Genomic DNA, 23,265 nt, shown 5'->3' on the forward strand with positions numbered 1-23,265 from the left:
TGCCCCCCGGGCGCGCGGCCGGGGCTCGGGGCGCGCTGCTGCGCTGAGGTGCCCCGCGAAGACCTCGGCRCCCAGGCCTAGGGTTTGGGCCTACACAGAAGAGCGCGGAGGCGCTGTAGGCGGTGTAGAAGGCAATGACTGGGCAGAGCTGCTCAGTGCAGGGAAATCTGTGCACTTTGGTTGAGCAAGAGCTCAGGGGGACTGACGGCTGTTGCGCACCAAGAACCCCTGAGGATGTTTTGTTGTGTAGTAAGCATGTCTTCACATGATGTGACTTGATTAYTCTGMATGTGCAATAACCTAGCTCACTGCATACAAACAGTGGCTACAGAGGGAATTAATGTAAAGTACCTAGAGTGCTGAAAATTTCCACTGTAGTTCTCCRTATACCTGCCTCCCATACAAACAAGCCTGTCAATGTTGTTTTTACTTTAACCCCAACAATAACTATTTTAAGTCTAGTCTGTCAGCTTGCCCAGTGAGACATGCATAAATTGAATTAGTCACCTACTCCACCCTCCAGAGTGCTCCTCACCCACACTGAAGGGTAAAATAAGTGTCCTCCTAAATGGAAGGCAGACTGGGAGCACAGGAAGTGAGGATGAAAGGGAAGAAGGTATGGTCAGAAGCCAGCCAGAAATAGAGCATGATCTCTAGCAGGGCAGGAAAAAGAACAAAATCACTGAAGCTAGAAGTTCAAACAAGAAAGGTACTTGTGCTACTATACTGAAGGAAGCTCATGTAAGAAGGATGACAAATGTTGAGAAAGTCAGTTACTCTATAAACTTAACAAAAATGTACTGAAAAAGTTAGAAGTACTGAATAAAGATGCTAGTTTTACAGATTAGTGATATATTAAAGAAAAAAAAAGATGTATACCTTTTCTTGCATAAACATATATTTAAAGGCTTTTTTTTTTTTTTTTTTTTTTTTTTGCATAAAAGGCATTATATGTATATTTTTTTCCTAGCTTGTGAAATTGATCTCTTGTTCTTACTGGTCCTTTTCAGATGGTCTCAAACACTATCATTTCTCTTTAAAAAGACAAAGGTCATTGTGTGATCTTATATTCTTACATATGTTGTCAAGGGACGCTTCCCCTTTTCTTCCTAATCATGACTGTATGTTGTGGCTGCTGATGCTGACAGATTCGAGCAGAGTTTGAACACTTTCTAAAAAAGGTGTGACTGGCCTCCACCTTACAAAAGCCTTGCGCTTGGTTAACTCTTCAGCAGCAGATCTACTTTATTCCATATCAGCATCAAGGCCAATGTGTTCAAAATTCTGATCTAGAGTTGGTGTTGAAATAAATTTTCAAAAACATTTTCAAACCCCAAGTTATTCTTTAAAGTAACTCTTTAGCATTCTCCTAAAATACTTGGCAGTGTAGTTTTAGGACTCCATCCAAAGGCACTGAGCATTGTGAGAACAAGATCAAAGTAACAAAATCAAGAAGACAGCCAAGACTGAGATTTGTGAAACAGGGGAAGTAGTGTGTAAGGAGCTGTGGAGCGGGAATCAGAAGATGAGGAAAAAAACACAGCAAAACTAGAGTTAAGAAAAAAAAAAAGATATCAAAAAGAGGTCAAGACAACAGATTAGCCAGAGAATGTTAGATGGGGGATGAGGAATGAAGCCAGGTAAAGGTAAACATTGTTTAAGGACAGCAAGTGACAGAGAATTCAGAATAAACAAGAATTCAGTGTTTGGTAAAAAGCTGATCAAGAAAAGTGATGGTATTTTTAGGGAGTCCAAAAATGTAGTTCAAATGAGAGTTTGAGAGAGAAGCAGAATAGACAACAGTATTGAAACTAAAATCACTCCAGAAATGCAATAAACTAGAAAGAGTACAGTGTTCATTATAGTCAGTAAAAAATGAAAAGAACAGCTTCAGAAAATGTTCTTTTAAGAATATGGAGACACTGGCAATAGGAAAATGGTATTGACTGTGATTATACAGGTTAAGAAACACTATTGCTGCAGTCTTCACAGAGAATGAAGTGAATGACAAGACAAAGATTGTAGTGCATAAATAAGAAACAGAGGCTGTTTCCTATAACCTTTTTGGATAAGAATCCAAAATTTGGGGGGAATTTTAGAGGGAAAGCTTGAATTTTCTTGAAAGGAGATGGCAGGAAAGCAGACTTTAGCTTGGGAAAACCTGCCAGAGGAAAGCAGACAGTAAAGAACAAGGTGTAAGAGGAACATACAAGAGCAAGACTAGCAAGGGAAGAAATAGCATTGAGGAAACTTCCAAAATTTCATTGATGCACACCTGATAGGTGGTGCTCAATCTCCATGTGCAGAAAGGAATAACAAATTTTACTAAGAATGACAACTAATTGCTACCTAGAAAGCAGAGCTGATAAAAATGAGAAGACAAAAGAAAGATAAAAGGCGCTTGGCTAGACTTTTCTGCCCTAGAGAGAAGCTAGGCTATACTAAGACAGATCTGAGTCTCAATTCCCCAAAGTCCCTTGAAAGAAATCAGCTTGGTTCAAGAAAAGAGAAAAAAAGCAGAAGTTCAAATCAGATAGAAATTATAATGGTCATCACCAAAAGGTCAGTTAGTCTGACTAGTGCTGTACTGAAGACTTAAGAATGTTCTATCTGCAGTTTCACTTCTGAAATTTATTTTATTTGCATTTTGTGCTTGACAGCCATTTTGTTAACAACATTTAGTATCTTTAGAAGTCAAAATACATTGCAAATTGCAGCACACATCCAGAAACAAGATGCAGTGAATTTCATCCACTTAAATGATGCAAATTTCATTAGAAATGGAGCATTCTTTGGTTAAATAAGAACAGCAGTTAAAACTAGCTGTACTTAAATACTGTACATGCATTACATTTGCACAAATTAGCTAAAAGTTAGAACTCAAGTATAGGAACTTTGTCTTCCTTCCTTTTTTCAGCAAATACACTGGCATGACTAAATGCATCTCTTAAATATTGCAAAACTACAGTTCAAATTTTAGCTATTATATGTTGCACAACAAGGTTTTGGGGGGAAGCTACAGAAATAAATAGCTAAAATACACAATACATGAAAATAAAAATCATCTAGTTGCAACGCTTTATAAATTCAAACAGGCTTGCAAAGCCTTTCATAAAATGTCTATTTGATCTAATAATTAAAGCACAACAAATAAATAGGATTTTTGCTATTGACTTGAACTAAAGCAAGATCAGATCCACTACAGTCTCAAGAAAATATGATCTTCTTATGGATCTTAATAATAATCTGTGGATTAAAAGCATTAACAAACATCACTTACCATGTGATGATAATGATCAGTATCGCTTGAGAAATTTGTCAGTTTAAAGAAAAATAGTAATATATAATTAACAATGTAAAGTCCARTTAAACAAACTAGTGACTATCTCCTCTCCTTTTTTCTTTTGCTGCAGAAAATTCCATTCAAATCCTCCAGGGCATATTTTTGATGACTTTTTACAGACTTTCAAGGGCTGTAATCCCCCAAATTTTGGATTCTTTTCTTCAGAAGAAAGAAGCATGAAATGAAACAGGTGGTTTAAGATGACATTTCTTTACAAAGCATTCTTTGTCACTTTAYATGCCCCTGCTGTTTCATGTTTTGAGGTTCTTCAAAGGGTCTCAAGGYTTGTCCACATAGCAAAGCTTGTGTATTGGTGTATCACTTTAGAAAGTAGCTACTCCAATCAATTTAACCAGGCAGAGAACAGATAGCAAATAGTGTATTGTGAATGCAAGACCTTTCTTAGTATACATTTACTTCTTAAGTGGTTAAAGCTCTGCTAAATATTGTTGATACTATCCCTTACTACTTTAAGGCAAGAGTGTTAATAAGTAATGGATACTACCTGGTTGGGCCATATTACTGTTACCACGCTATGCAAGTATGTGAGTGAAAATGAGGGTAGAGTAATAAAAACATTTCTAAAATTTGTATTCTATTCCTCAGCAGTTCAAACATTCAGCATTTTTGTGTGTGAGAAAGAAAGAGAATAYGAGCATTTCAAGTTTTTCTGGGAATAACAGTGAACTAGGATAACATGTAATTAAAGTTGCACATAAATTTGTACTTCAGACCTGTGGAGATTCTCTTACTGGGTCTAGTACTCTATCTATTGAATTTTCTTTTTAAAAGTCCCATTAATCTTAATGGAGATATAGAATCAAATCCACAGTGGACAAAGATCTCCAGGGTAATATGTATCCATATCTCCAGGTATATGTATCCAGGAGGATTTCACTTAATGGTATTCTATAAAGCTATATAGAATCAACTGTTTTGCTTCAGTACTACAAGATTTGGAGGCAAACTCACATGGGAAAATGCTGCTGATCTGACAAGAAAAAAAAAAAAGGAAACACATTCAGGCAGGACTTACTCTTTTTTTGCAAAATTACCTCTACGAAAGATCAGCACTGTTAAGAGGCTCACTGGAAGTGAGACAAGAAAACGTATGCTTAGCAAGTGTGCAAACAAAGACTTTTCCCCACCAATTTTTCTCCAGTTCTTATATAGTGATGGTAGCAATGCTTGAAGCCTTAAAATCACCCAAGGTCTTATTGACCCCTAGTAGTTAAAGCAGCATGTTGTCTAGCTCRGCTCAGAGAATGATGCCCTCTCCTAATGTGTGAACCAAAATAAGCTCAGCTATGCTTAATTGGCTTCCAGCTGGTCACGGTGCTCTGAGCTTAACTTGTCCAAAGCTTAACTTGTAAAAGCTCAGGTCACTARCAGAGAGATCCGTGCTCTTTCTCAGGCCTACCTTGGCATGGGTTACTATCACGAGCTCTGGTTCTCTCCCAGAATGCTGAAAGACTTGTGCATTCCCTCTCAGACACACAAAACCCATCTAAATTTGTCTTGTTTTCAGTGTTACAGGGAGGACAATTGTATGATTTACAGATGGTATAATGGATTAGCCASATAAGCAATGGGACATTTTTAACTGTGATACCCTTAGAAGATACCRAGTAAGATTATCCTCTAGAGAAAGAGCTGAAGACTAATAAAACATCTTTGAACTGTTTTAATATTATTGTGAAAAATGCCATACATAATGTGTTTGCAATGAAGTTTGCACTGTCCGTACTAAGAAAGTGAGTTTTTCATGGATTGAAATATCTATCAGTAGACTTCTTTAAAAAAATAAATCCAGGAAGGAACTCTTCTAAACTGAGTGAGAAAACAGAATTAAGGGACTGGCTGCACCCCTTAAATGAGTTAGTGATGCTTTTTAAAAGTCATTTGCACAAATGAATTAAAAAAAAAAAAAAAGTAGCTGTAGATGGGATGTAAAAAAATTTGGAACTATAGTCTATTAAAAATACTTTCCTGTCTCATAATCTACAGTAGGCTAGCTGAGAACATTTACTTAATTTTTTTTACAAGAATGTTTATACTTGTATTGGGATAATCCTTGTGGGGCTGATTTGTTGTTTGGCCCTTAACATGTTTAACCAGCTTTGCGTCAGTAGGAGACAAGCTGTACTGAAGTTGTGTTGTTAGAGCTGCTTGCATTTTTTCTACTAAGTGCCTGATGAGAGGCTGTGTTCTACCACTATCCAATTAGATAATTAGTGAAAAATATATGTAGAAAATATAAGTTAGGAAATGAGGACAATTTTATTAAAATATTCTTTAACTCAGATATCTAAAGTTGTAGCTGTTAGATTTAGCTTAGAATGCCTACAAAACATGAGAGATCAAGCAGCAATACTTCCACAATACAGAGTGTTTTGAATAGGCAATTTGCTTTTCTGTAAATCAGAACATTATATTTAGCACATACTATAATTTCTATGTGGGTGTGCAGCAATAAAAGTCAAAACAAACAGATACAAAATGTTTTTAAGTAATGTTCAAGATGGTATATTGCCTGTTTGAAATGACRTATTCATACTTTGCAGGTTAGGGTTACTATTCACCTCTCCTGTATAATTTCAAAGTCTGTGTTTGGTTTATTTTCACTCTGTTCCCTGTAAGACAGGACTATTTTGAACATTTTTGAAAAAAAAAAGAATCACTATAAAGAAAACATCCAGCATGAAATTTTAAAAATGCTCAGAAAGGAAACTTAGAAGACCTGTACTTCAAAGGCCATTCAGTCATGCTTTACTTGGAATTGCTTTTAAATACTCCTCTACTGTAATGGTAGAAACTTCTCCATACCAGCTTTGAAGCCAAATGTGCTCAATGTTCATTTTCATGAAGAACCACTCATAGTGGCGAGGCCACTTTCTTATCACTGGGTGCCTGGAAAAAAAAAAAAAAAAAAAAAAAAATTAAAAGAAAAAAAAAGATGTGCATAGTCTGCTTTTCTCTACAGTCTAGTGCACTCAGCCTGTCTGAAACCTGAGATGTGAGAATCACCACCATTCATCTTTTTTTTTCCTTTATTGTAATAAAGTTTATAATGTTGCATACCTCAATCTGGTGGCAAGAAATACAACTAAGGCAGCCAAGGAACACCATCCTACCGCCTTAYAGAATTTCATTTCCAAAGGCTGATGTTTTTTGGTCTATAAGTAAGTAAAAAACAAAGCATTCTAAGCATGCTCATTCATTCTCCAGTGTAACTTATTTGAAAACGTGAACTGCAGCTCTTAGAAGCATGGGACAAATTGTTCCTTTTCTGCCTTCAAAGAATTTCCAGAAGATGAGAAGCAGATAGCCCATAATTTTGTTGTACTTGATACAGGCCATTAGGTTCAGTGGGCATCACAGAAGACCATTGAGGGACTCCACTCCATAAAAATGTGTGAGCCTGGTGCCTGAAAGCAGCACTGTATCTTAATAGGCTGTGGCTTAAAGGCACTATCTTGTCCTAAAGTAGGGGAGAATTATTAAAGGTAGTGCCACACTGAACAAATAAAGCTTGTAGTTAAGAATCTTTCCTCAAAGCCATGTGAAATAGTTTCCTAATCCCCAGATTATAAACCACGTGTACTACTAAAGTCTAATATTTACTAATTGTATTTCCRTAATTCATTACCCCAAAAGTTAAAAGGCGGCTCTAAAGCTCTGCACATCATTTTAAGAAACAACRAGTCATATTACTTCTGTGGCCTCCAAATAAAGGCCAGGTTCATTACTTCTCAGATTTTCAGTCCCAAATGGCCATGTCCATACATTTGTCTCCAAACAGCAGGTTGTATTATACTATATGCATATTACATACAGACCTAGAAAACATTGCTTGCTTGGCAAATTCCATTTCCTCCGGAGGCACTGTGACCATCTGTCCTGTGAGAGTCAGTCTGGTGCACCTTGGATCCTCAGGATCAATTACATTTTTTCTGTGCACAGAGAAAAATGCTCACATATAATAGTTTGCTTTTTTTTTGTTATGAGTTTTTGAGAAATATGAATGTGAACAGATTCTCACATATATATAGCTGCAACATTTTGTCATCTTTCAGGTTTTTTCTACACTCGGCAATAACATTCAGTGGGACTACTGAAGGAATACTCATCTAAAGTAGGTGTCTATTGTAGAGATTTGTTTAATCTTCATTTATGATTTTTAAAACTAGATTTGAGTATGTAGTCAGGATTCYGAAGAGTATTAGTGAAATGGTTAGTTTGGACCTAAGTCTAAAAAATAAGTGTGCATTCGTGTATATGTGGGTATAAAATACAAGATCTTTTCCTAGCGTCTCCTGCAGATTCAGTCCCCATTTACTTGTACCCTGCTGATTGCTTTATATCAGATTCTTTTTTGCAAATAAAAGAAATGCATAACATTTGTTTAAAAAGAACCTTGAAACATCCCCATCCTTCAAGCTGAGAATGGAAAGGTATTAGTTGCTTTTTGGATCTTTCTACACAATAATAGTATTTAAATAACTCCCATGAACAGTTATGGGGCAGCTGCTGACTCTGACATACACTCTACGTAACTTGACCAATAGCAAAAAAAATTTGTAAAGGCCTGATCCCATAAAGAAGTGCTGAGCCACCCCCAAGRATCTCTCAGAACTGTGTCCCACATAATAACATAAGCTTAAAAAAYCACATTAGGAAACGAAGATTGCATTTCTTGTTCTATGTGCTTTAATCTGAAGCACCAAAGCACAGTAAATTAAATCTAATCTGTGTGCCATTTTAGTTAAAGATCTTGGCTTTAACCCTTTAGCCTTCACTGTATATGCAATCTGCAATGCTTTTTTYCCCCTATAATTCTTAGTACGTGTCTATTGCATGCAGGAAACATATGGGCATTCTCCTGCAGCTAATTTAACACCTGCAGATTCGCYACAGATGGTTAGGAAAGACTACGTAACTTACTGATTAAAGTGTCTGCTTTTATACATAGGACCATGAGCAAAAATATGCCAGAAAATTTAACAGGCTGATACTCTGCTATGCCCAGTAAGCACTTGGCACAGTTTGTAGCCTGTGCTCCAAAGAGCCATTTGCAGTCACATCATCTTTGGGATGTTTTTTCAGCATTCTGATCAGTTTGTAGCAGCAGTTCTCTGAAATCATTCAGCTTGATGATGTCTGGACAAACTCCACTCATACTCTTTTTCCTTTACCTCACTTTCTTCAGGRAAATAAGGACAGTAGCCAAGGATCCAGATCAAGCTTTCTATTCACATTAATAAATAATGCTCAAGATTTTTTTCCAGTACATTTTTTGAGATATGAACTAATAAATGAATGGTGGTCTAACTACCTGAAAATCTACGTTCCATGCTGCACCTCTGGATTTAATTCTATCAGTGTATATTCAGAGTATGAACTTGTCTGCATGGTCACCTTGGCACACTGCAGAGCCTCTACACTAACTCATACTGTGTGCTGGAGATGCAGTTTCACTACTGACTTAAGCCAGTCTAAAGCCAGTACTGTCCCTAAATAGTGCAGCTCCACGCTGACTTTTTTTTTTGACCCAATGCTAGTCACAGTTCACGTTGTTTCTTCCAAGTTGGCTTTGGATGTTGTGTGGCCGTTCAGGGTGTGGGATCCACTGGGAAACGAACCCACCAAATATAAATATCTGTCATTACAACTAAAACAAAGGAGGAAATAGGTATGTGCAGCTGGGGACAGCCTGCAGTTTAAGACTAGATTGAGCTAACTATAAAACTGTACTTTATGATATTTCAGCTTACAGCAAAACTGATTTAACAGTTAGTTTCCACCAAGAGGTACAGATCTGCTTTTCCCTCTCATCTCACTTTTCTTCTCACAACTACATTCCCTCTCTCTGCCTCATGGTAGCTCTGGCACTTCTCAGGCTGCATGGTAAGACTCTTTGGAGTGCACCCGTGGCAAAAAAATGATCTACTTAAAAAAATAAAAAAGTCTTCTGTGAGTTTAATTCCAAGAGTTCATGCAAAGAAAAGGACAGCAGCATGCAGCATGCATAAGGATACAGATGAGGAACAGAATTACCCCTTTTGTTAATTATTTACAATAATTTACTTCATTTTGGAAGTTGGTAAGCTGTCTCACAGAAAAGCAYTTTAAGTGGGAATCAGCTCACCTATAGCATATATAAATACAGTCTATGCAGCTGAAGAAAGAAATTTGAAGGAAGAATGAATCCCTCTTACAGAGTGGGAGATGAGGGCCTGAATGTCCAGCATCTAGGGCTGTGTAAATTCACACTTCCATACACAACTGGCCTTGTATAGAAAAGTCACAAAGTCCATTTGAAGGGATTTCCTGATCTACTGTTACATTTTGTGCTTAATCTTTGTATTTTAGCAAGACATTTTGCATATATCACAGAATCACAGAATAGTTGAGGTTGGAAGGGACCTCTGGAGATCATCTAGTCCAGCCCCTGCTCAAGCAGGGTCACCTAGAGCACGTTGCACAGGATTGCATCCAKGCGGGTATTGAGTATCTGCAGAGAAGGAGACTCTACAACCTCTCTGRATCACCTATTCAAGTGCTCTGTCATCCTCACATATATGTATATATTGAACTTGATAATTCTTAAAAATAATGTAAGGAACTTCTCACAAGCAAAATTTCACTTTAGAAATTTAATTTAAATGAATAACCATATTCCTGCATGCATGTAACCCTTTCCAATGGAACCTAATAGTAYTGTAAAACAACAGAACAGCTGGGAAAAACAGCAATAGTTGCAAGTGCTTTTGTTTGGTGTAGCCCCTAGGTTAGATGTTAATTATTTTCAGATAGGAATTATAAAAGGATTGTTAGCGAAGGATGTCTACAGCTCATAGAGTGGATCAAGGCCAAAAATTCAGATGTGAAGATGAGCAGTGAGAGATTTTGGTCTGATATTTTCTCAAATACAAAATTTACAATTATTTAATCTTTTTCTGTAAGCACTCATTTATTCTAAAAGTGACTTGCCAGTTTTAAGTAGGCAATAGACATGATATTGCTGTCATTACACAGTGAATCCTACTTTTATTACTGAAATCACTGAGAGGTGTTTGCCTTTTGCCTAAGATTGACATGTCAGGTATGACTTTGACTTTTCACTAATTTACAGGAAAAACTGCTCTTTGCATATTTGACTGACAACAGAACCTATATACTGTACACCTGTATCTGGAATATTTTCATCTCTGTTTTTTCCTGACTTCTTTTATTTTCAGCTTTCTCTATGTTCATTCCTCTGGACTCCAGTGTTGCATTAATTGGCATACAAAAATAAAATACTATYATTCCTAGTAAGAGTTATTTAAACTGAATGTTGCACATTGGAATAATATTCTGGAAGGTCAGAAGTTTATCTTTCAGGGAACTGAGGCAAACAAATTACTTGTTATGATTATGTTTGACAAAGTTTTTGGAAGAGCTGAACAGGGACAATTAATTATTTGAATTTAGTATGCTATGTTATTACTTTCTTTGCTTTGTTTTTAGCACTGCCTCTTATCATAGGTTTTCTATTTCAGAATAGTAACCTTGTATTCTAGTCTTACATTGACATTTTATTAAAGGAGTTGTTCATGTTCTGAAGTAAATCTGTTTTTCTGCATCACTTTTGGCATAGTATTTCCCTATAACGTATAACTATTTTTATAGTGTCTAAACCATTAAAAATCCCTGAATTTATAGCTACACTTCTAACTCTGTTGTTAATTTTCAGTGGTACTAGTGTAATTTGTGYAAGTGCAGGCTTTGTTTCCTGTGAATAAAGGGATATAACTAGGAATGTATCTCCTATTTTTACAAAAGATGAAAAACAGATACKAGGGATAAATCTGTAGAGGTCTAGTCATGCATTCACCAGTTATTTCTTGCCTTTTGTATAAATAAATACATATTCAGCTCTCAGTCCTTGGGTCCCTTTTATGTTTGTTGGCTCAAGAACAAGTAGGTACATAGAAGTGGCTTTATGTAACATTTGTGCATCACAGACTGGGGGATTAAGGGAAGCACAGTTCACAGGAAGAGACAGTATGCTTTATACAGTCTCTGCATCAGGGAAACCCTAAATGGCTTCTTACGCCCCGTCTTTACCAGTGCTGAGAATCAGGTCGTTGCTATTACTGGAGAGGATTTCATGAAGTCTATGATGAAATATAAACTGAGGGGAACAGAAAGCAGGAAACTGTGGAAGGAGACAAATCAATAGAGAACACATTTACTTATTTATGCTTATATAAAATAATGTTCACTTTGTGGAAGAAATTAAAGGAAGCCAGATTAAAATGGAAGATGATTCAGTTTATGCATTTTATAAGAACATAGTACATTAAGAGAGATTATCTTAATTATTCATCTGGTTTTGAGGACAGGGAAGAATTGATTGTCTCTGTTCCTCTGCTTACAGTGAGCAAACTAAGTATACAGTGTTTGACTCTGTCTGGGCAGTTGTCTATTTTGATTATGTGAGATTAGAGAACGAGCTGTGTTCAGCCTCATTCAGCTGGCCTACAGAAAGTAATCTCTACAAAGGTGCCAGCTTTTCTGAGCTTATGGAGAAGTCTGCGTGTTAAACATGTTTCCCAACAATGATGCAATGCAATGAAGCCTATTGCTGATGAACATCTCCCACTTATTTGACTATGTTCCACTTCCGCCCTTTCTGGATCACGGTTTGAAAAGGGTTCACAGTAAAGAGTGATACCTACTCACTAAAATACTCACTTCACTAGCTGTTTCTTGGATTTCAATTAGAGGATTCTCAAATGAAAACTAGTTAAATCCAGACCTCGTTAAACTATGGCTCGGGCTGATATGTCTGTATGGGCACACAAGGTGATGACGCTAAGATTTAGGATTCTCTTTCACAGTTGAGATCCCTGCTTTGACTGATGCTCTCTCTCCTGCTTTCTGACCAAGAGTATTCTTAGGATTTATTTCCATTCTCAGCCTCTGCAGTCCACTAGTGCAGTGGCACTACAATGAAGGCAAAGTAGGAGTGCAGAAAGCGTTTGGGAAGGAGAGTCAAGTGTTTCCAAGAAGAAATTAGTATTGGATTGTGGGAGGATGCAGGGGCCTGTGGGTAGGTATCTCTTTTTCTTCTTCATCAACATACTTTGCCAGTGTGGAATTGCCATTCAGGATGGCACTCCCCTGGGGAGACAGAAGCTTCCTTCCTCCCCTTCAGGATTCCTAAATCCTTCCCTTCTCCCCTGAATGCATTTCTCTCTGCCCTGTGAGAAAGCACTAGTTTTACTTCTCTACTTCTTGAACAGAAGGGAAGGGAAAAGCAGCTGGGAAAGAGCTTTCCCTTATTGCAGAAAGGGAGAAAGGACTAAGCCAGAGAGTCAAGATGAAAGCCCTAGAGAGCAGTTTCCTACTCCTGCTATTGGAGAGCATGTGCCTTGTGTGGCATGGGTAAGGGCMATGATGGAATTTGCTCCACACACCCTAATCTCTCCTTTAGTGTAGCAGCAGCCACACAAAGCCATGCAGTTAGGAGGTGAGGACTGGCTGTTCAGGATGCACTTGCTGCTGGAACAGCTGATCCCTGACACCTTCTATGGACGTGAAGTAAGCACTCTGATGCGCCATGCAGAGTTCCTGTTTGCCTAGCCCAAAACTGGGCAAGACTCAGAGTTGCATGTTAGCTTGACAATATATGATACATCATCGTTTTTTTTTTTTTTTTTTTTTTTTCCTAAAATCTATAGAAAGAAATAGAGGAAATATCCTGGAAAAATCATTGTAGCATGTATATAATTTTGACTGTATATTTTGAAAAGCAGAAGTTATTGCTCTTATACATTCCATTTACTCATCATTAACTAATGAAGGCTCTGAAGTAGAAACAATGTATTAGTGTTACTAATCTGCATGGCATGATGTCAAACAAAATCCTTTTTGAAAGCCAACTTATAATCAGAAAAGCTGTTGCTGGCCTTCAAGCAGATATGGCTGGGCAGTTTTGCCCTGCCTTGCTCTGATTTTTGACATGAATAATTCCTTTGTCAATCATGTTTGAGATCCAGCAAAGATAGTTAAAAGTCATCTTTGCTTTCAGAAGTGCAATCTTCCGTTCTGAATCTAAAGTGATGCTTAGTAGTAATATATTCTGTTAAAATGGCTTTTTTGCATATAAGTGATTCTGTATTCAGAGCATACCTATTTTAATGTTTTAAATCATGTCACTGTTCCTGGAAGATAATCCTTCCTAGAATRTTTTTTGTATATATAATTTAAGTGAAGTCTGTTTGTCTGTTTGTCTTTGCTGACAACAACCCATTTCTTTGGCTGAACTACATGTCTAAGCCAGGAAAGTTTTATATAGTTTAACAATAGACAATTCACAGGAAAAAAAAAAAGATTCATAGCATCAATTATTTCAGTAAAAGCAGACAGAGAAACACATACTAGTGTACCAGACAGGGATTTTGTAAAGTTGGTTATTTAAGAATACAGAAAACAAAACAAAACAAAACAGTAATTTAAAGCTATATTGTATGCATTGGGCCATGATGATAGTAGGTTTCATATTTAACTTTCTAATTTGGTATTTTCCTGATTTTTTAAACACAGATTTTTCAGGACAGCTACTGACATAATTATTTACATATGACTAAAGAGAGCCAGTATAAATGCCAGAGCTAGAGATGTGTCTGTGCTACAGATCTAGAAGGTTGGTCTCAACTTCTCAAAAAAATAAGAGATGTTTGGATGTTAGGATTTCAGCACAGGATCTTCTCTAGCAGATGCATTTCTCTTCTGCATGTGTAATTTTTCTTTGCTTGAAGGTGTAACACCAAATTTATTGGTCATATTCATCCTTGTATTAACAAACAGTGACTATATAATCACAGGGGTAGACAAATTTTGTATGGCCAACTCACATCTCAGAGGTGTGTCTGTTACCCATGGCAGTTTTATCTGTCAGTTTTACCTGCTGCCTGGARCAGCGGATGGAACATGTAGGCAAAATGGCTCTGAAGGAAGCAGCTTTCCCATCCCAGATGCAGGTCACAAACAGTAGAATAATGTGGATCACTCAAAACACCAGTCTGCAGTGCAGATTGGAAACACCATCCTCCAAATTAATAGCAAAGGAAAACAAACCTATTGATTGACCCCAAAGTGTGTTGTTTTTCTTTCTTTTTCCCTGTGCGAAAATCATTTTGCAGCATCCATTTAACTGTTACTTCTCTAAGAAAGCTGCATTTGGTCTCTATGAAGGTGTTGAATCTGATGTCAAGGAGATAACACATGTTTAAAATTAATTGCCTGTTTTCCAGACTGCAGCTGTAATGAGGCAGGCCCAGGAGCTTACTTGAAAAGAGAGATCATCTGAGCAGCTTGTGTGTTGGGACATTCATTTAGAACAATAGCTGCTCTATTCTTTAACGTAGGGCTCAGTCTTGTTTGCTCTGAAATCAGTAAGAACAGGACTCAATCTTTTCAGTTTTTCTGTGAAACAGACTTGCCAGCTTTGTCTATTTATATATAGCCTTAAACCATTTAATTTTTCTCCCCTCTATTATTCATTTATTAGCCTTCCAATAAAATTCAGTGTTAGCAGTTACTAACTAATGCTTTCTTAGACTGACCACCAGAGAATGTTCTAAAAGAAGTGTGGCTTGTTTCCTCTTGGGAAACGGAAATCTCTAGGTCAGAGATGAGGAATCCAGACTATAGCTGCAACATTGAAATGTCTTGCAATTAGTGCCTATTGAGATGCATCATAGCCCTTTTTCTTTCATTATTATATGTTATTTCTGTTATTAGTTTAGGCTTTTCAAATTTTCTTTCCAGATGATTAAATATTAACATTGTATAACCAAAAGACCGCTCTATTCCTCACTTCTCCAAAAGTGAAAACATTTATTGTCAAGATTTGAAACTTGAGAATGTTCTGAAACAAAACAAAGGAAATTCACTACTAACTAAATTTAATAATAAACTGACAAGTACACAAGTCACTTGATACTCATTAGATACAAGACTATTGAAATGTCAGCTATGTTTTCTTTCTAAAGGCCAAAGATTTCTTTTGTATAGAACAGGTCAGAAGCATTTTCAGCAGAGTGCCAAGTACTCCCACAAGCATTGACTACCTGCATCAAATAGCTTTCATGTGTATTTTAATTCTTAAACCTCAGAGTAGGTACATAATGAAATTCTAAAGAAATTCTACATGAAAATAAGCTATAGAGCCAAATTCATTGCTAGCATACAAGGGCATAAACTTACCTAGAACATTCTTCATTTAGCTGATTTTGAAGTCAAAACAATTAATGAGGCTTTTGACCAGAAAATACTGGTAATAAAACTACCTTTAAATGACATTTTCCTTTGAAAAGGAAACCCCACTGATACTGCCTTAATACCAAGCAGAATCTGAGGTCTTTCAGGCTAAAAGATTTTGCCCCATATAGTGTGAGTAAAGAGAAAGACATTTGCTATACAAAAATTAAACCACCACATAAACATTGCTCTAAGGATGGATGTTACATGCTGTTTGCATGGCACAATCTTAATAACTCATCAGACAGAGCATCCAAAAGAAAGTCTTGGTTTGCCCATGGCAGACCTCATAACCTGGCTCTGTTACCAACAGCACAATCAATGCTGCAGGCAGTGCTGGGAGACAGATAACCCCACAGCACTGACAACAGGAYCCCTAAATGCTTGCTATTTTCATGACTGTTGCATTGGTCTTAGAAGCCCTCTCTGTGGGGTAACAGTAGGATCCTGTATAGATTTACAAAGTTTATTTTCTAGTTTAAAATGTAAATTCATTTCTGACTCTGCTCACCAGGGGAAAATTGAACTCTCTCAGTCCTCGTATCTTTTCCAATTCCTGATTGCAAGATAGCCCCAAAATCTTTTCACATTTTCCTAACCTATCAAAAACTCAAACTTCAACTCCAGAACTGCCCCTATTTCCACTCTCTGTATCACTTGCCCTTTGTGCTAACACCGTTATCTCTTGCAGATGGGAACTCTAGAAGTAAAGAAAAACAAAAGGAATTTAACAACAAAATAAATAATGCAAGGAGTACTGATTAGACTGTTCAACTTTGTATTCAGTTCAGTGTTAAACCTCAATTTTTAGGCTATGGTTATATGCTGAAATGGGAATGTCCCATTCTCCTCCACCTTCTCCCTTCCTTCTCTTTTGTACTGCTTCAGCTCTTGGTGAGCTGATTCAGTGTACTAACCCAGCTGAAATCTAATTTTTAGAGAGAAGAAAAAAAAAAGGCGGGGGGGGGGGGGGGGAGAGAGAAGTTTCTGCCAGGTTACTCAGCTAAGCAGGTCCACCTCCAGGAGCAGGTAGAAAAAGAATTGAAAGAGGACCAGCAGAGAACTTTATTCACATTGTTGGGTTATTTTTCTCCCAATTTATGCTTTATTCAGGGTCTCACAAATYCTGGAAGCTGATGTGAGAGAGAGAATGAGAGAGAGGAGGGCCCTGCGACCAACCAGTCATAGGGAGGGAGAATGGGGATGTGGTAAGTAGTTTGGAGTAAACTGTCATGGAAATAGCTTACTAGTATCCAGAGAGCATTTCTTACCATATAATTCAGTTTCAGGCTGCTGAGAGAAATAGAGAATTGCATGGAAGAATTTAGGTTGCCCTACCTGCAGTACAAATAGTAATTTCTAGGATATTAAACAAAAGGGTAGTGGTTAATTTTGGAAATTAATGGTTGCTTAATAGGAAGCCAGTGAATAAATATTCTTGAAGAGCTGTGATGTATGTCATTTTCATATTTCTATAAATCATGAATAGATTTTCTTTTACTGGTGAATTAGCATTTCCGTAACATGTGAATCAGGCAGCTACGTTACTAAATCATAAAAGGCAAAGACTGTCAAAAGTGGCTGTTTAAAGCAAGGGATGAAAGGCCACACTTAGATGCCTAAATGAGTGTGTGATTTTCAGAAGCGCTCATCACCAGCAGTTATCATCAATGGAAATTGCTCTGCATCTAGAGTCCCTGAAAAYAGGGCAACTATGTAAGTGGTAGGACGTAGAACTTAGCATACATTTTTAAGCACTTGGTCTAGATATTCAGCTTGTTATTTGATTGAATTAAAAATCTGGAATCAGTTCTGTTAGTTTTTTAAGAAGGAGCTGATACATTCATTTGCAGTTTGAAACGATCAATTCAAAATAAATTAATGAAGCAATTTTAAGGAACAGAATTATTCTAGATAAATTTTACAATTAAGTTGACTTTATCAAACATTCAAAGCTCAAGCACCTTAATAAACTCTGTGATGGAAAATAAGTATTGGGTGTCTAACACCGCAAGAGGTAGCCATGATATCCTGGTGGCCTTCCATTCCTTGGGAATGGGATGTCAGCTTGAAATCACTGCTTAGGATAGAGAAATGGTTAATTTTATTATGATACAACACTTAAGAAAACAGGATGTATATTCTGGAGACAAATACAGACAAACAAAACAATGAAGTGCTTTATACTTGCTGTTCACTATGTTTTTTTTTCCCCACTATTCTTTTCAGCTAGAAGGCTTGMAAGACAGGACGATGCCCAAGATGATCCCCAGCTGGGTAAATTTGTAATCTTGTTCTTAAAATAAACCTCTCCTCCCCCAAAGAGCACCTTAACTTARGGTTAAAACTTTTCTTGTAAACTCATTTATTTCTGAGCCTATAATTTCCAGTTTTTCTACTTCCTCAGAATATCAGTGTGGAAGATCTTTCTTGGAAGAGCTGTCCTGTCTGACACAATTTCAGTGTCACCACATACCTCATCATGTAAAGGAGCCTCTGGAAATAACACTTCACACAAGGCTGACCCAGCCAAGCTTGTCACATGGTTTGACTGTAAACAAACATATGGCACAGATATGTCTTTTTCAAGGAGACAAGTATGTGAGGGAGAATTGTATCATTTTTGAGTTTCCATGCATACGTACTTTTTTTATATGTGTAAAGCATTAGTGATCTACAATCATGCACACCACTAGGAAGAAAGAACTGAACTCAATACTACCTCTGCAGAGACAAACCCAAGGCCAGCTGTATTTTATATAAGTAAATATCAAACTTGGCTTCCTTTATGTGGAGGATCATTTAACAGCAGTTTATGATATAAAATGCATAAAAAATCTGTGATGGTATCATACTTAATTGTATTTTCTGAAAGAGATTAAAATTCAACTGTGTGGCATGGTCCTATGTATGGCTTGTGAACTGAGAGTTTGGGATCCCATTATAGTTCACTGAGAACTAGCCAATGCAAAAAACAAGGCCTCAAGAACTGTTCAGTAGACCAAGGGTATCTATGGTGACTTGAATAGCTCTCAAAACTCTATTGACCTTATTGACTAGATCTCTGAGGATTATAATGGGATCTCAAACACCTAGATTTCATGTATACACCTCCAGGAAGAGACTCAAATTTAGGTTTGTTACTAGGCAATTTGAAAGCCATCCTGACTTTTGATGCTACAGTACACTTAAATGACRCTCCTGCTTTTCTTTAAGATATACTGTGGCAATTTACTGCAAAATAAACCTAAAGAAGAGGATGTAGCAGATTGTGAAAGCCAAGAGTAGAAGCAGGACATTGAAGGTTGGGACTTAGCATAAARCTATCACAGATTTATCCTGAAGATTGTATTTGTTCTCACCGAAGGCAGTACTACACAGACAAAATTCTGTTACCTGCAAAAATTGCTGTTTGTCTCTGGCAGGGTCAGAGAAGCTACAGGATTCTTCAGTAGATCTGCCACAGTGTTATCCTTTGGTGTCACATAAAAGAAAGGGATTCCAGTGCTGTTATTGATGGGACCATCGCTGACAAGTAGACAGTTCCCATAGGGCATACCTTGGATCTGGAAAATCCAAATAAGCAGTGCCTTACAACTTTGCATATAGACAGTTTACAAGGTTGGGGACTTCCTCAAGGTCTTTAGCAGAAAACCCAGTTGTTCTGTCTCACACGTTCTGTTGTCACCATTAGACAGACCATCTTCTAAACCACATCTCACTATTGAGCTTCTATGAAAACAGATCTCTCCTCCATTTCTTTTTCCAGTCCTGTTTGTCATGCTACAGAGAAGATTTTCTCTTCCACTGAACTTAAAATTAAAAACGTTCAAGTGCATTAAAAGTGCATTAAAATCAATGTTATCAGCAACAAGAAATGTTTACCCCCAAACAGTGYTGATACCCCTTCTCAAACCCCAAAGGATATAGATTCTAATTTAGACTTAATTCAGTCTGCTTTTTAGTCTAATCTTGGCTCCCCTTTTAACCCTGATTTGGAATGTGGTTGCATCAATTTGCCAAAATAGAGGGAAAGACATTTCAGCTAGAATTGTGCTTAAAGTCAAACTGAACGTCAATCTAGCCAGCAGCAAAACTTCCTCCCATGTAGAAGGAGGGAATCAGGGACCCAAGTTTTCCAAGTTTACTCTCATTCACTGACTTGCATATCCACAATGGATGTTACACGTGCAAAAATGTCTTTGTCCAGTACTGATACACATTAACATTCTCTGGGACAATTTACACTGCTATTGTGCTTTTTCATGCTATTAGAAATCATAGTGAAAGAAAGTTTAATGAATCATTATTTTTTCACGTCTTCAGATATTTCTTCCCTCATGGTCAATTAGATGATAAATAGTATAATTATCAGTCAATATATTAATTCAATGTTACTGATAAATGCTTCACAACAAAATCAAATTAAGTATGAGCAGTTAATAAGAAGACCTTGAGTGATGTTATTACTTGGACTGCATGCTTTCTAATGTTTATATTTATAAAATCTTTAATGTTTATAAGTCTTATAAGTGGTCCTTGCTGTGCATGTTAGTAGGAATGTTTTAAAGAAACTGCATGACTTAGAAACTAAAAATATTTGTGTATTATTAAGATTTACAAAGAAAAAAAAGTAGTAGCTGTCAGGAATTTTCACTACATGTTTCAACTGCTTAAGTATTCTCAGTCTTTCATGCATGGTTAACTTCACAGCAGACGTTCGGAAAGAACTGTGATCAGCACAGTAGCAACATTCCACTCATCAGTTCCAAATTTCATTCTGAATCAGATTTTTCTGTACTACTTATGTGTTGCAATTAGGTAACTGCAGACCTGCATTCTAGTATGAATTTCTGGTGAAAGCATAAACCAGAAGAGTTAAGATCGTATGATTTAGTAATCTCTCTGAAAACATGAGGCTTCTTGTTCTCAAGAACCAGAACAGGTGTCTTGTGTATAAATTAGAATACTCAGTTAATGATATCTTTCTTATCCCTGTTGTTTTGCATTTCAGAATAAGATTGCCACTAACTCAAACACTGCTCAGCCAAAGCTTGCTGAAGCTTAACTTGCTTCTAACTTTCTGCGCTTTTTTAAATTTCAAGATAATCAATCTGGTGGTATTTGCAACACAGAAAGTTAAACCCATCTTTTCGGGATGGAGTGGCGCTGAATGCCGCGTTCAAGTCCAGCCCTGCCCTTTAAACCCCGCCGCGGAGGCGGGAAGCCTCCCCCCCTAAGGATAGCGCTGTAGGTCTGGCTTCACGGGTTAGTCCTCTCTCTGCGTCTCCCTGGGCGGCTGCCTTCAGCACGCCTCCTCCAGTGCGATCCACGCGTGGTTTCTCTCCCTACACGGCAAAGAAGGACTGTGAAGGTCGCTACGCGCTTGGCGCCGAGCTGGGACAGCGGCCGTTAGCTGCGCCCCACGCGCCGCCCGTTAGCCGCCCCCAAGCGCGACCGTTAGCCGCTGCTCGCGCGCGGCCGTTAGCCGCCCCCCCCCCGCCCCCGGGCTGTCACCTGCCGCGGGCGCCCAGGCGCCGCCGGCGGACAGCGGCGCGACGCGGGGTGGCACGGTACCTTGCCTCGCGCCGCCTGCGTAGCCACGAAGCCCCAGGTGTTCTGGTGGGCGAGGAAGCGGGCGGTGGCGGCGGCCCGCTCCGGTTCCCGCTCGGGCTGCGGCGGGGCGGCGGCGCCGGGCCCCGGGCCGCTTTCCCGCCGGTAGGAGAACATCCTCGAGGGGGAGGCGCCCCGCGCCGCCCGCCGCGCCGCCGGCCCCGGGCCCAGCTCTCCGTCTTCCCGGTACGCCGAGGCCGGGTAGCTCTGCTTCCAGAGGCTGCTCGCCTCCTCCAGCAGCGCGGGCAGCGCCTCCTCAGTGGAGGAGCTGTGCAGCTCGTCCCCCGCCGCCCCGTCGCCGTCGGGCAGCGGCCAGGACACCGAGCTGAGCACCACGTAGCCCCGCGCCGGCGGCAGCCCCGCGCCGCCCCACAGCACGGCCGCCAGCCAGCACGCCGCCGCCGCCGCCCGGCCCTGCCGCCCCGCCGACATCTTCTGCCGCAGCGCCGCCGCCGCCGTGCCCGGCGCGCAGCACCCTCCCGCGGCCGCGCCGGCAGCGACACCGCCCGCTCTTTCTCAGCACCTTTCCGTGCGAGCCAGGAGAGGAAACGAGCCCATCCCCGTGCGCCGGAGAGAGGCAGCGCGGTCGTTCCGTTTGGCGGGAAACGGAGGACGCATCACAGAGTGCGCCCGCAGAAATGCTCCCATTGCAGGGAAAGTCTCTGCGGGACACCAGGGCCGGGCAYTAGCAAGACCCAAAGTTAGAGGGAGACACACCTCGTTAGTTCCCACACTCGTGGGGTTCCTTTGGGCATGGAGCCACTATTAAAAGACTATGGTCACTAGGTAAGGGCTTAACTAGGCAAAGACTTAAATGCATATTTAAGTTGGAAAAAAATGGCCCTATTAAATAAAAGTATTTTTGGATCTCTTTTTCTGCTCTTGGCAGTAGACCCCTTCAATGCAAACTTACAGTTCTTTAGGTACTTTCAAACTTTGATTGTATTCATGTAAATTATTTAAGGAATACTGCTTCAATATTAGGCAGGAAGGAGTAAATCTCACAAGAGACTCTTCCTTTCATAAGGTTTGCATATACTAGTAGACTGTATCTAGACTTTTTGTAGCATGAAGAACAGACCATGAGGTTGGTCTGCTGTTCTCGTTTCTGCTTAGTTGTCTCACGAGAATATGCTGCATATCTAACCTAGAATAGAAACTTTAATAAATAAAAATTAACTGAAATATTGAGTATTTTTAGCTTCTGTTTGCCTAAACCCACTGTTTGGTATTTTATTTTCACCATAGTAACCTTAAGAAATGGTGTAAACATATGTAACTGCTGTAAGGCCCAAATCATTTTTCAGACTGGGAAGATACTTCTGCCAGAATAATTTCTCCATCAAACTTTTAAATTTATCAGCATAACTGAATACACTTCTGTTTTTCCTTTACCATATGGTCCCCACTTCACATGTTGTGATACTTTTGAATATTGATTCCTTCAGTGCTTGRGCTAAGAAAGAGGAACGTAGAAGTGGAAAATAAACGTAGATTTCCCAAACCAGAGTAAATAAAAGCTAGATAAGCTCATTTTTTCCTCCTAGTTCAGGAGATGTCTGTCTTAAAATAAATGAAGCAGGCCCTTGATATTTGAGTCAGCTTCCCACAGTCATACTMTTCAAACATATTTTTAAAAGCCAATTCCCTTGTGTTTCTCACTGGACAATTACTCAATTTCCTAATGCAAACTGAGGCATATGTGATAGAAATTTTGTTCTCTTTATTTCGTAGAATCATAGAATCAGTAAGGTTGGAAGGGACGTCTGGAGACCATCTAGTYCAACCTCCTTGCTCAGCAGGGCCACCTAGAGCATGTCAGACAGGGTTGCATCCAGGCAGGCCTTGAATAGCTCCACAGAAGGAGACTCCACCACCTCTTTGGGCAACCTGTAGCAGTGCTCCATCACTCCCACAGTGAAGAAATTCCCCCTCACGGTCAGGCAGAACTTCCTGTGCTTCAATTTCTGCCCATTGCCTCTGGTCCTGTCACA

General features: G+C 39.0%; 1 protein-coding gene across 1 annotated transcript; it reads right to left on the reverse strand.

Annotated features, from left to right (window-relative positions):
* Positions 1–2,604: 2,604 nt before the first annotated feature.
* Positions 2,605–21,703, reverse strand: CREG2 (cellular repressor of E1A stimulated genes 2). Its single transcript, XM_085321612.1, has 4 exons — positions 21,236–21,703; positions 19,055–19,224; positions 7,183–7,296; positions 2,605–6,253 (listed from the first exon to the last, which is right to left on the reverse strand). Exons 1-4 carry the CDS (start codon positions 21,701–21,703, stop codon positions 6,106–6,108), a joined length of 900 nt encoding a protein of 299 aa, XP_085177738.1. The 3' UTR covers positions 2,605–6,105.
* Between the last annotated feature and the right edge of the window lie 1,562 nt (positions 21,704–23,265).

Source organism: Rhea americana, unplaced genomic scaffold, assembly GCF_003343005.1.
Source record: "Rhea americana isolate MKP2758 unplaced genomic scaffold, rheAme1 scaffold_7, whole genome shotgun sequence".
Lineage (NCBI taxonomy): Eukaryota > Metazoa > Chordata > Aves > Rheiformes > Rheidae > Rhea > Rhea americana.

What these genes read in the sequence shown, in the direction of transcription:
- CREG2 (XM_085321612.1), bottom strand. Translation starts at nt 21,703, where the DNA reads ATGTCGGCGGGGCGGCAGGGCCGGGCGGCGGCGGCGGCGTGCTGGCTG. An exon ending in CGCAGGCGGCGCGAGGCAAG is followed by an intron (nt 19,225 to 21,235) that starts GTACCGTGCCAC and finishes TGGATTTTCCAG; the next exon opens with ATCCAAGGTATGCCCTATGG. An exon ending in AAGCAAGCAATGTTTTCTAG is followed by an intron (nt 6,254 to 7,182) that starts GTCTGTATGTAA and finishes TTTTTTTTCCAG; the next exon opens with GCACCCAGTGATAAGAAAGT.